The sequence below is a fragment of the Onychomys torridus genome, chromosome 12, assembly GCF_903995425.1.
Source record: "Onychomys torridus chromosome 12, mOncTor1.1, whole genome shotgun sequence".
Taxonomy (NCBI): Eukaryota; Metazoa; Chordata; class Mammalia; order Rodentia; family Cricetidae; genus Onychomys; species Onychomys torridus.
Genome location: NC_050454.1, coordinates 29,596,443 through 29,609,586, shown reverse-complemented (window position 1 = coordinate 29,609,586; position 13,144 = coordinate 29,596,443). Strand labels below are relative to the sequence as shown.

The 13,144-nt window shown below is 37.2% G+C and overlaps 1 protein-coding gene across 6 annotated transcripts in view; it reads left to right on the top strand.

Annotated features, from left to right (window-relative positions):
- The window catches only part of Bbx (BBX high mobility group box domain containing), a 241,937-nt gene that overhangs the window by 154,745 nt on the left and 74,048 nt on the right, over window positions 1-13,144 (top strand). For all 6 annotated transcript variants that reach the window (XM_036203549.1, XM_036203550.1, XM_036203545.1 and 3 more), the window contains 2 exons: window positions 1,635-1,877; window positions 10,100-10,295. In XM_036203549.1, the coding sequence (XP_036059442.1) occupies window positions 1,635-1,877; window positions 10,100-10,295 (439 nt within the window). The remainder of the gene's footprint in view (window positions 1-1,634; window positions 1,878-10,099; window positions 10,296-13,144) is intronic.

Here is a 13,144-nt window from a genome sequence, read left to right as displayed (position 1 = left end):
ATAACTGATGGTTAATTTATTCTATTTGCAATTTTTTATTAGAAAGTAGTAACTTGGGACTGGTAAGATGGCTCAGAGGGTAAAGCACTTACCATGCAAACTGGGCAACATAAAAACTGATGGAGAGGACCAACTCAACAAAGTTATCCTTTGACCTTTACAAGCATGCTGTGTCAAGGGTTCCCTCCTGTTACACACACACTCACACTCTCTCTCTCTCTCTTTCATAATAATAATAATATAATAATAATAATAATTTTTAAAAATAATAAATTGAAACAAACAAGTGTTTCATTCTACAGTTCTACTAACTGTTGCCTGGTAAATAATGTATAGAAGAACACAGTTGCCTTCTAGTTGTGCTAGCCCTTCTTGAGAATTGGCTAATGATATGAATTCTTAGGACCCACCTCAGAGCCACACAATCAGAAACTCAGAGCAAGCAATCTTTTTTTTTTCTCTTTAAACCAGGCCCCCAGAGAGCCCAGTCCACTTCTGAGTTTCAGGACTGCTGCCCTACTGTGTAAGGCATACTGAAGACTACCTTGAGCTTACTTGGTTTTGAATGTAGAACAAGAAATGAAAGACATGAGCTTATGCAATCTGGATTTCTGTACATGATTGTATTTGTTTCTAAGAAACATCACAGAAATAATACTTCAGTTTTAGAGATACTGCATTCCCATTATTTTCTGAGAGTCTGTGATCACAGATGTCCTTCATGAAATTTAATCTGGCAGTCGTTTGCTGGAAGTGTTACAAGGAGGATGTAAAGAGAAAGACTAGACCATAGGCCAAAGTGTACTAGGCCTGAGAGTTGCATGGATTCAGAAGGGCAGTGAGTAGACAGATTTGGTGCTTCATGCCTGTCCCTGAAGACATTGAACGGCAGCGATCAACAAAGTGCTTAGGAAAGAAAGATTTCAAAATTAAGGTTGACTATTGGAGCCTAGGAAAATTTATCCTTAATATCTTGGAGGATAAGACTGATGTTTACAGGATTAAAGATGTACTGTGAAGTTCTTTTAAACAATTACGTTAAATTTTCATGTGATACTTTATATAAGAAGCTCTTCTTGTGTCATGTGCAAAAGCCTGGGTGCTTTTATATTTGCTTTTAATTATATCTGCTTTCATGATAAACATTCTGATGTTATTAGCTATAAGGTACTACTTTTTAAAGAGCAGAAAGAGCTAATATGTATTTCATGTGTATATCATTAATCTTGAGATTCATAAACCATGAAATAATTTTTTGTTCACTTAGCAGTTGGTTACATGTTAATGCCAGATAATGAGTTTGCCTCTGCAGTTACAAAGGTGAATAAGAGAATTTTATCCTCAAAAGGTTCACTGTTTAGTGAGAGAAAAAAGATAAGCAATTATAACACAATATGATATATGCTGTAATAGAGATATGCATAGGTTACCGTAGAAACTAACCAGGGCGCATCATAAGTTAGTTATCAACCACCAAGACTAGTTAGTGATATTTTAAAAAATTATTTTTTCAGTTTGTTGGTTGTTTAAATAGAGCTAAAGAAAAAAATACAATTTGAAAATCAAAACTGATTGTTACATTAAAACAGTTTGAGCTGTGTTAAGTACTTGCCTTTCGCTTTGGTTGGTGATAGGTTCAACTTCTTGAGGCTGATGGCCTAGAGCAAGATGTTGGTGAGACTGAAGACGATGAGTCAGCAGAGCAGCGAGCTCGGAGACCAATGAATGCATTTCTTCTATTTTGCAAGCGCCATCGCTCCCTTGTCCGACAGGAACACCCAAGGCTTGATAACCGAGGTGCTACCAAGATTCTAGCTGATTGGTGGGCTGTTCTTGATCCAAAGGAAAAGCAGAAATATACAGACATGGCCAAGGAGGTAGGTTACAAGGACAAGGTGGGATAGTGATTATGGACAACCAGTTCTGTAACTCTTACACAGCAACTATGCAGCAGCCCTTGTTGATGGTGTCATCTTCTGTTGTCATCAGATGCCATGGGAAAGATGACAGCCTCAGGCCCAGGTTAGGTTTTTCTTACCCTGTCACAAGAATATAGCATGATCAAGTTCTGATTCTAAATAACTGTGTGTGTGTGTGTGTGTGTGTGTGTGTGTGTGTGTGTGTGTGTATGTGAATCTAGTCTCAGCTTTTTAAAACAATTACTACAATGAGAAAGTTGGGCAAAGATCTGTATGCCTTCTAGCTCTATCGTGCTTTGAATTTTTTGTAAATACAATTGTTAAAATTTATGCTTTGACTTGTTTCTGTTCTGAAAAATAGTGCAGCATGAAGATGTATAGCTAATACATGAATGAATGGCAGTAGAATGGAGTGTGATGTATGCATGCTTGCAAATCCTGTGTGAGCAGTAATTGGTGAGAAACATTTCCACATGAGAAGACTATTCGAAAAGGTGGCACATTAGTTCCAAAATGATAGCAGTAACTAAATACCCTCAAAATGTTCTGCACTAGATTTGTTTCTACATTAATCTGGAATCAATATGCGATCACTGTACATTAAATATATTATGAGTGGACTTAGTTCTAAATAAGGAATAAGTACTGTATTGTGGTTAAGTCTGAAAGGGATAATTCTAACGTAATTTCCTTAGAGTTTCAACTTGTAAAAAATTTTGATTCATGAAAATTCCTACCACCCCATTAGCTTCTGAGGGGGGAAAAAATGAACCAGCTTGGGATAAAATAATGTAATTTCAATATATTTTATTAAACATCTAAGTATGTGGAAAAATAACACCTTCAGTTGACATGATTTTATTGAGTTGTTTAATAAGAAATCCTGCAACATAAAAATTTCTTTTACAACATTCAGGGAAATTTGAATCCAGAGTAAATGACTAGTGTTGCTGTGTAATTAATGATCACAGAAGGCTTTAGGAATTTACTAATTGTTAAAGATAGAATTTTAACTATGCTGGGCATCTATAAAATTTAAAATCAATTACAGCAGCCTATGTGATTTTAAATGTTCCAATAGATTTCCACAGGCCTAACAGTAATTAACAATAAACCCTTCTCATTAAATAGGTTTATATCCTTCCATACTCAATGCTTATATGATAAAGTAAATAATTATCTGAAGCCTCACAGGGAGCTGCATATGCTTCCTATAATTAAACACTTAAGTTTGATTTTGGACAACATGCAGCATATTGCCAATATAGTGTTTGCCTTTTCTTAAATACAGCTAATTTACAAACCCAATAGGTGGCCACTTTTAAGAGGAGGACCTATTATTTTTGCACAGGAACTCTTTTATTAATTACTTAATTAGCTTCACAATATTTGCCATTGTGGTACTATAATGGAATCTGTTTAGGTAGCCCCCTGCAGCCTACAAGTGGAAACCAGAATGGCCCACATTGCATCTTGCCTTGTTTATAGTTACTCATATAAAATATTGTCTCATTTCTACTCCAGAGTCTAATCGATTCAGCTCCTTCCCAAATTATCACACAATTGGTCTCCAGTGGTTATTTCTTTCAGCTTATTTACTCAATGTTTCACAGTTACATTAAAGTGCATGTGATCGTGCTGAAGTCTTTTTTGTTAATATTGCAGCCTTAATTGGAATGTCAGTTTAGTCAGCCAATGCTTATTAAGAAGTTTCAGTACTCATATTTTGTGGTAGTTGCTAGTCATACAAAGCCAGGCACAAAGAAGGCCTTTGGTCCTCAAGTCCAAGTCACTTTGGAAACTACCTCAGATACAACTTTTTAACTTTGAACCCTCAATTTTCAATGTTCTACTAAACACATGACATTCTCTCAGCAGAGTGCATGTGTGAATATGAATGCTTAACATTTATTTGCTGTCTGTATCCTTGCCTTTATTAGAGTGAGAATAGTCTAGTTTACCCACCGGAACACAGCCTCAGAATGTGTCCTTAGGCATGTTGGTCATTGTGCAAGCATCATAGTTTATTTACCCAGCTAAGACCTTTTACTGCGCAAGGCAATGTGATCTTATGAGACCACTGTTGTGATATGTAGTTAACTAGAACATTATTATATAATCTGTACTTTTCTCTTTCTACTTTTAAAAGAAACGTATCTTTAAAAGAGTGAGTGATACAATTTTTTTTTTTCTATTCATTAAATTTCCCTGACTCTCCTCTTATGTTACTGGTAATGGACTGTTCATTCTAAGATTTGTTGCCATTTTCACAAATTACTGCGTAGTACTCATTCATACTATTGAGGGAAAAAAACTTGTTGAAAACTCTGTTAGCTTCCTTTGTGATGAAAAAGTTTAAAGAGTTTAAGCAAATTATTAAACCAAGTGAACAGTTTTTGAGAAGATGTAAGCATTTCATAATTCTGATTAGTGAACATGAGTTATCCATCAGACTTTTTAGTGCATTTTCAGAATGGATCTTCACTAGATCTTTTTTTCTCACCCCAACCTCCATCAGCACCTTCTTTAAAGTAACATGGTTAAAGCTTTTATGACATTTGTATGTGTGTGTGCATGTGTGTGTGTCTGTACACCATGTGCACGTATGCACGTGGAGATCAGAGAACAGCATTTAGTATGTGGGCTCTAGTGATCAAAGCCAGACCTTCAGCCTTGGCATCATTTACCCACTGAGCCATCTTGTCAGCCCAAGGTTCAAAATTCTAATGAAATTCTGAATTGTTTTTTAATTTAGTGGAAACTGATAAAGTGATTTTTCTCCTAAAAACTATATCTTACACGTATTTGTAGTCAAGAAGGAACTGTCATTGCCATATCAGTTTACCTCTTTGAGGATTGAAGTAGTCATCTTCATAGCTAACTCCTTTCCTTTCATGGTTTTCTTTGTCTTTTCTACAGTGCAGTAGCACAGTTGCGTTTTCAAGTGTGTAATTCCTGTTGACTAGCTTCATCACAAACGTTTTTCAGGTTAATATATAGCTTGAAATGCTTTTCATCAAAACCATAAGCCTAATTCAGTGTTTATCATGTGAAATGGAGCTTTGCTTCTATTTTAAACACCAGGAGGAATAACTCAAACCAAGTGGTACACTGCATCACACTGTCCTACTAACAGGTCTAGGTTTCTGTGAAGGAAAAGTTTTCAAACTAAGGAGGCACAGATTGTATGACCCCACCGCAACTCTGTACAGATTAGCACCCTTCCCCCTGTGCTCTGTACAGATTAGAACCCTGTTCCCCATACTGATTAGCACCTCCCTCCCTTGTGCTCTGTTCAGATTAGAACCCTGTTCCCCATACTGATTAGCACCTCCCTCCCCTGTGCTCTGTACAGATTAGAACCCTGTTCCCCATACTGATTAGCACCTCCCTCCCACTGTGCTCTGTACAGATTAGAACCCTGTTCCCCATACTGATTAGCACCTCCCTCCCCCTGTGCTCTGTACAGATTAGAACCCTGTTCCCCATACTGATTAGCACCCCTCCCCCTGTGCTCTGTACAGATTAGAACCCTGTTCCCCATACTGATTAGCACCCTCCTCTCCCCTGTGCTCTGTACAGATTAGAACCCTGTTCCCCATACTGATTAGCACCCTCTCTCTGCTGAGCTCTGACCTAGTTGTGTGTTGTAATTTCTGCCTGCAGATGAGGAAAGTCACAGTTCTAACAGAACTGACTATGGTGGGAGTTCCTTCAGCTCCCCATGGTGGATATGATTATAAGATAAAATGTGTGTTAGGGCTCTTTTGTAAAATTTTAGATAATTTTCTATATAATCTCTTGACTGACCTTGTAGAAGTTATTTCATGCATTTGTACTAGCGTTATCTGTCTGTTCAGACATTCTCAGACTGTCTTATTCTAGACTCTTCCCAGGATTGCCGTTTCTCTTCACTCTGTAGATCTGGGCTGGAATAATAAGTAGAAACACTAATGGACATTGAGATAGCACCCCAAACTCAATTGAAAATGAAATAAATGGAGAAAACCTTTCATTAATATTAAAGTACATTGTAGATCAAGTTTCCATTTATGTAATGATCTGAAAAACATCTTTGTTTGAGACCCCGTTTTAAAGCATTAACATAACAGATTATTGTCTTTTGTTGTAGAATAATACCATTGTCAAATATAAAGAAGGTAAAACACTGTGACAGAGGGTAGGCATTTAGTGACAGTACTGGATAACAAAAGAAGCAACAATTCACTTTGTTATTGCTGTCGAAATACAATAGTGATGAGGGCCAAGAGAGGAGAGTCAGCATTACTGAATGCCTCCTATCAATGAGGAACTGTCTGTAAAGCAAATTTAAGTTAGATTATTTAGTCAGTTGGAAATTTGCAGGAAAAAAAGTTGAAGGCCATAAGGTGAATTTTTATTTTCATAGAATTTTAGAAATCAGTATTTTAGTAAAAATCTAGATATGTATGAGATTTTCACTGAAATCTTAGGATCAATAATTTGTGATTGATGTTACTGGAGGATAAATGAGCTTCTCACCTCCAGTGTGAACAGCCTGGCCCTGGATGTCTGGATAGATGGGGCCTAACTCTTGAGGTCTTTCATTCCTGTGATGATGGATTTTGTCCACATGGTTGACCTACATGGCAATTATTATACTTAGCTAGTTTGCTCCAGACTATATACCAAGTCTTCCAGCATTACTTCTTTTCTCTGCCTTCTCTGTAATTTCTTTCCTAGTAACCTTGTCATAACAAATGACAAGTCTTTCCAGTGTCTCTTAAAAGCTGAATCAGATCAAATGATTGATGAGATACCAAGTTCCAAGGACATATAGGCATCTTTATACTCTGAGGCTGCTCTTGCGTCTGACTTTACTTGCTTGCTGCCCATAGCTTATGTTGGCTTGGTGTTTTATATGAATAAATTTATGTGTTATTGTTTTTCTCAGTCACTCACACTTTTAGCCTTTCTGATCTGTATATATTTAACTAGTAGTCTAGTGTTATATCTCAGTGATGAAATGCTACTAAGCATGTCTGAGGCTCTGGGTTCAATCTCCAGCAACAAATGAAAGCTAAAAAATAAAAATGTTGTATGTGTGTATTAAACATTTATATTGAGCTTAAGAGTCTGCACAATTCATATTGTGATGCAGAGTATTGCCCTTCATAGTAAATTGTCTAAAACATCCCCCAGATTCCAGACCTTTCTCTTGCACTCTTGTTGTCTAATCATAGGAAACTTGCTCTTCTGTAGACTCATTGCAAAACCATTTTTCATGCTTGACTTGGGGCCGGGATTGTAGACCAGGTATAAACAGAAATGCTTGTGTAGTTAGCTGTGGATTGTAAGCAGTATAAAAGGAGGGACTCTGATTCACCCCCTTTCTGTTTCCAGTGTCTAAGAAGAGTCTGTCTTCTGATCAGTGCTCACTGAGTCTTTGCCATGAAGGTGCATAAGATGGAGATGAGAATGAGAATGATTTTATGTGCTGATTGTTGGTGCCTTACGCTATCTTCAGCATTAGCATAAATTAGCATAAGCTGGCCTTCTTTAGTGTCATCAACTGATAATTTATCAGGATGACAGTATGATTTTCATTACACTTGATTTTCACTAAAACCAATCATCCAGTGATTCTTGGCAATGTTAAGGATGTGTACTAGTGAAGAATGTATCAAAAAACTGAATATGAGGAGGAGAACACTCTGAAGGAGCAAGAGATTTAAGTACAAATGCCATCCAGAGTCTTTCAGCTAGGGCTTTCTGCTTAGAAAATTTTAACTACCAAAAAAATAGAAGATCATTTTATTTCTCATGATAAATTTGTTAATAAGTTTGTTTGAAAGTCTTCGGTCACTGCAAATGACTGCTCATTTGTTACACCTACTCCATGGGCCTTTTACTGAGGCATGGTAATGATGCATGTGACTGCTTCTTGCCTTTTCACCCCTGCCTGCCATTTATCACTTTCTACCTTCAGACAGTAGGCAAAGTTCTCTGCCTCAGCTTAATAGTTAAATTTCCCATTCACAAGACTTCACTGTGGTAGTGTATTTTCTTACGTCAACGTTGATGCTTCCAAATTCATTCTGCTATACAATTGTAAATTCATTTGGCTCTGTCCTTGTGTCTCATTTCACTTCTTTATTTTTAAAGAAAAATAGAACTAGACACTTGAGAGGTGGCTCAGTGGTTAAGAGTCTTTGCTGTTCTAGCAAAGGACCAGAGTTCAGTTCCCAGCACCCACATTGGGCTGCATGCAACAGTCTGTAGCTGCACTTTCCATACACCTCTGGCTTCCAAGGGCAGTGTGCAGATACTCACACACATACACATGTAATTCAAATGGAATAAAAAATTAAAAGTATTTTAATCTTTTTAATTAAAAGAGTATTACTAGATTTTAGGGGCCTGTGTGCTTATTTTTCATGCACATCCCTGTGTATCAATAGGTAATTTATATCTTATACATAAAACAATGTCAGAAAATGAGTTAAGATAGCATTGGGATAAATATCATTTATTGTTTATTAATACTACATTATTACCTACATTATAGTTTTTATTTATATAACATAGTGAAATAGTGGGAACATTTTAGATTAGGTATTCTTTCCTTACAGCTTCCCTCAAAAGGATACCTTTTTCCCCTTGTCTAAAAGCTATTTAGAGCTTATATTGAACTACATTACCATTTTAAAAGGCAAACCTGTGAGAGTGAAAGAATTGTGTTAGCTGGTCTTGGGAATGTATGCCTATAACCTCAGTGCTTGGGAGACTGAAGCAGAGAATTGTGAATTCAGAACCAGACTACATAACCAAACTGTCTCCAAAAAATGTGTTAATAATAATAATAATCCAGTAGTGATATTTGAAGAATACATAGGAAATATGTTTTTTTTATTAAACAATATAATTCTAGGAATGTGTAATGGATATTAGGAAAGAGGTGGGAGATTTAGGAGAAGGAATAAAATGAGGAAGCAACATTAAAAAATGGTGAAAGATGTTGAAGGGAAGATTGAAAAACTTTTAAGTTAAACATAAAGCTTATGGTTGATTACAACATGTCACATCAAAGTTTGTTCATATCTGCCATCCTGGGTGCTCATTAAAAGATATTGACAGGTATGTATAGGTGGAAGAATTGGAGCTGATGCCCAAGGATGGCTAAGTAGAAGTACATCTTGAGCCCAGGTCATCAAACTGCATCCATTGCTCTTTCTTCTACTTAGCCCCCTGTCTAAAAGTAACCAAAAAATTGGTCAGCTAGCCTGCCTTGCTCCCTTTCTACTTGATCTGGGTTCCTTTATCTCATAGTTGAAATTTTTACTTTGTCTGCATTTGCCTTACAAGAACACTGAAGCAGAGATTTATTTTTTGTAGAAACCATCCTTAGCAGGATAAGTTAACCAGTGGGCAGAATCTGGTTGCTGGGCCTGGTGTTAGCACATGCTCTGAAATGTATGCTAAAGTGTCTTTTAAATAGATGCTGGGGGCTGGAGAGATTGAGCCCGGGGTTCAATTCCCAGCATCCATATGGAAGCTCACACTCATCTCTAAATCCAGTTCCAGGGCATCCACTCCATAGCCTCCATAGGCACCAGGCATACAAGTGGTACAGAAACATACATACATGCATGCAAAATACCTATTTGAGGGAAAAAAGTTTAACTAACACACACACACACACACACACACACACACACATACACATTAAAGCTTTAGGAGAAGAAATAGGTATTATGCTGCATACTGTTGACAGTAACCAAAAGCTAGTACTATGCTATCTGTTAAGGCTCACAGAGAACACTGCTCTGTGTTTAGTGACTGCAGCCTAAATTGGAAGGGCCAGAATTTTATCCCTGCCTTTTCCACCCTCAAAGCCTTTGACTCTTTCTAGTACAAAAGCCTCCTCTGCCCCCAAAGTCAGGCAACTTTTTAAGAAAGAATGGGAACAACAAAAAGGGTAGAACATCCAAAATGTCTGGTCTCTGTATTCTCACCCCACAAGTTAGATAACTCTGCCCTGTCTCTAGATCGGTGTGTATGGTGCTGTCATCTTCTCTAAGGAAGCCACTAAAGTCATAGAACGTGGTTTTCTCAGTCATAGTCTGAATGAGCGAAAGGGTGAATCTTGTTGAACTTATTGGTCTGGATGTTAATTAAACCTGCTGTCCATTTGCTTATAGTATAAAGATGCATTTATGAAAGCAAATCCTGGCTACAGATGGTGTCCTACTACAAACAAGCCTGTAAAATCTCCAACAACCACTGTCAATCCACGAAAGAAACTTTGGGCCTTCCCATCTGACTCTTCAAGAGACTTGTCAACTCCCAAGAAGGCAAAGACGGAAGAAATTCCTCAGCTTAACTTTGGAATGGCTGGTAAGTTTACACAGTTTGCACCTGTTTTTAAAGGACAGAACAGTACACTGTTTTTGAAAAAATTATACAAATTTGAAGACACCCAAAATTTCGACCAGTATGAAGCACTGGCAGAAATATAGCATATCATGAGGTATTAGGGCATGTTACACAAAGAATGTACATGTAACTGAAGACATGGGGCCAACTTATAAATGCCATGAGATCCTGATATTTGGCAATATGGAAATGTCAAGTGCTGTGGGCTTTCTTTCTGTGTGCTGTTTGTATGTGTTACTCCCACTGGCTAATAAATAAAGCTGCATTGGCCTATGGTAGGGCAGGATGCAGCTGGGTGGGAAAAATCCAAGAGAGACAGTGAAAGGAGAAAGGAGAGTTAAGAGGAGATGCCAAACTACCATTCAAGGAGCAACAGGTAATAGGACTCAGGTAAAGCCATGGAACATGTGGTGATACATAGATTAATAGTTAAGGATTGAGTTAAGTTGTAAGAGATAGCTAGCAAGAACCTGAGCCATAGGTCATAGAATTTACAATTAATATTAAGCCTCGAATGATTATTTTGTAGGCAGCTGCAGGACCGTGGGGCTAGGTAGGACCAGAGAAACCTCAGCTACATTTAACAGCAATTTGGAGCTTGTCAGGAGGGTAGAGAATTTTATATTAACAAAATAGATATGTCGCCCACTCCCTCTCTTTCTCTGTCTCTCCCTCACACACTTCCCCCTCACTTTTTAAGCAGAGTAAGCACTGGAGTTATGGGTATTTAAAAAGCCAAAATTGCATACATAGATCATCTGAGTATCTGATACACCAAGGACAAGCATGTGAACAAATCCATCAAAATCTTAGGTGGATCAATGGATGTGTCTTAAAGAGAACCCCCAACCTCCCGCTCCTCCCATCCCCATTAATGTTTGCCCTGAGCAAACTTAAAATTCCAGATGGTGCCATTTGCTATTTTACTCTTTGGGTGGTAAAGAATGCTAATGTGTTTATGACCATGAAATAAACCATTTACATTCTTGCTCAGAATGGCTAGATCTTCCTCCTATTCAGTGTAACCTTCCAAAGGAGGATTTTGCCAGGAAGAAATTGGGAAGTTGAATAAGGCGAAAGCAGGGAAGCTCATGTGGAGCTTGAGTTCCTATACCATATTACAAAAAAATATGCGTCTGAGTCCTAAACTTTTACACTAGAGGAAGGGAGTAGGGATGCACTTGAGCCATACTGTGATAGTGAATTCTTTTAAATGGCCAGTAATTTGTGTAAGCCTTCATAGCTCAACGTTGGGCTCATAATATGAAAAATATGTGTGATATTGTATGAATGCCAGAAAAATGAAACCACATTTTGTAGTATCTTTGGGAAACAGAGTCTTCACGTGATTGCTGAGTGCAGTATCTGTGGTGTAATTCCAGAACAGCTCCCAAGATGTGTCCCAGAAAAACCAAAACAGATCTGTTCATGTGTTAGCAGTCACTTTGCACAGTTTTACCTTCAACCCACTTGTTCCTAGTCTTTCTTTGTGAACTGTCTGGACTTCCCAGATTGTGGTGTCTTAAGGAACATTCTCTAAGACCAAGAGAAGATGTATAGACTAGAGAAGTCGAAACTCTCTTTGGTTGTCATTTAACGGCTATTGCTAGTCTCTCAATTCCAAATCTAAGTTAGTGTATATAGAATTTTTGTTTTGAGTTTTTTAATGCAATTGTTCATTACAAACCAAACAATAATTGTATGTAAATTTATAGAAAGTATGTAAATACATCTTTTCGTAAGGATGTTTCTGACCTTTTACCTCCAAAATAGAAGTAGATGTAAGAAATATATAGGTCAGCTTTTAAAAACAGTATTCTTTGAAGAATATACAGGGAAGAAAAACACCTTGATGGCATTTGCCTCAGTAATAATGGCCTGTGTCATGTGTTGAAACTTCATGGCCAGAGCTTGCTCGCTGCTTTGATATTTTTAGTTATGTCCCTTTTCAACAAGATGAAAGTGAACCAAATTACCTTTGATTTAAAAAAAAAACAAAAAACCTGGTATTTAGCTATCTGAACATAGGGAATACAAGAGGAAAATGTTTTGTTGTTTTCTTGTTTGTTCACTAGTCCTTGGCATGCCACATTTTGCAATTTAGAATAATCTAACTTTGTCAAATAAATGATTTTCAAGGAAGGAAAAATCTGTAGAATTTGATATACTACAAATCTTCAATAAAGGCAAAGTATTCTATTTATGTGAATATATTTTTGATAGTTTTAAATAGCATTATGTAAGTGATAGAAAAATGATAATTTCTTGGCTTATCCTTTAGGGTGAATAGTAAAGTTCTTACGAAGTCACATTTGGTATATAACTTGAATTATCATGTAATCGTATTCCTATTTTACTTTGTAATTTGATCTGCAGTTTTTTATCTCTCAAATGCTGTCACTCAGCCCTGGTTCCTTAGGATGACAGCTGCAAAAGTGTTCTACTCTCAAGCATCCTAAACGCTGACTTTCCGCTAGATTCATGTCCCCTCTTGACGTTTACTTTTAAATAAGCATAAGTATATATTGTATTAGGCACAGTAGTTCTTAAACTTAATGATTAATTGAAAATAGACCTTTTAAAAGCACTGCAAGGCTTTGTTTCACAGATTAACCAGTGTTTGTGTTGTATGTGTGTGTCCTGCATGGCTGCCTGCTAGTGTTGGGCTTCCTTAAGTTACCATCATTTGATGACAGAGGTTTCTCTCTGATTACCTCAAAGCCTCCTTGTCGTTTATTCCTCCTCTTCCTCCTCCTCCTCTTCGTGTGTGTGTGTGTGTGTGTGTGTGTGTGTGTGTGTGTGTGTGTGTT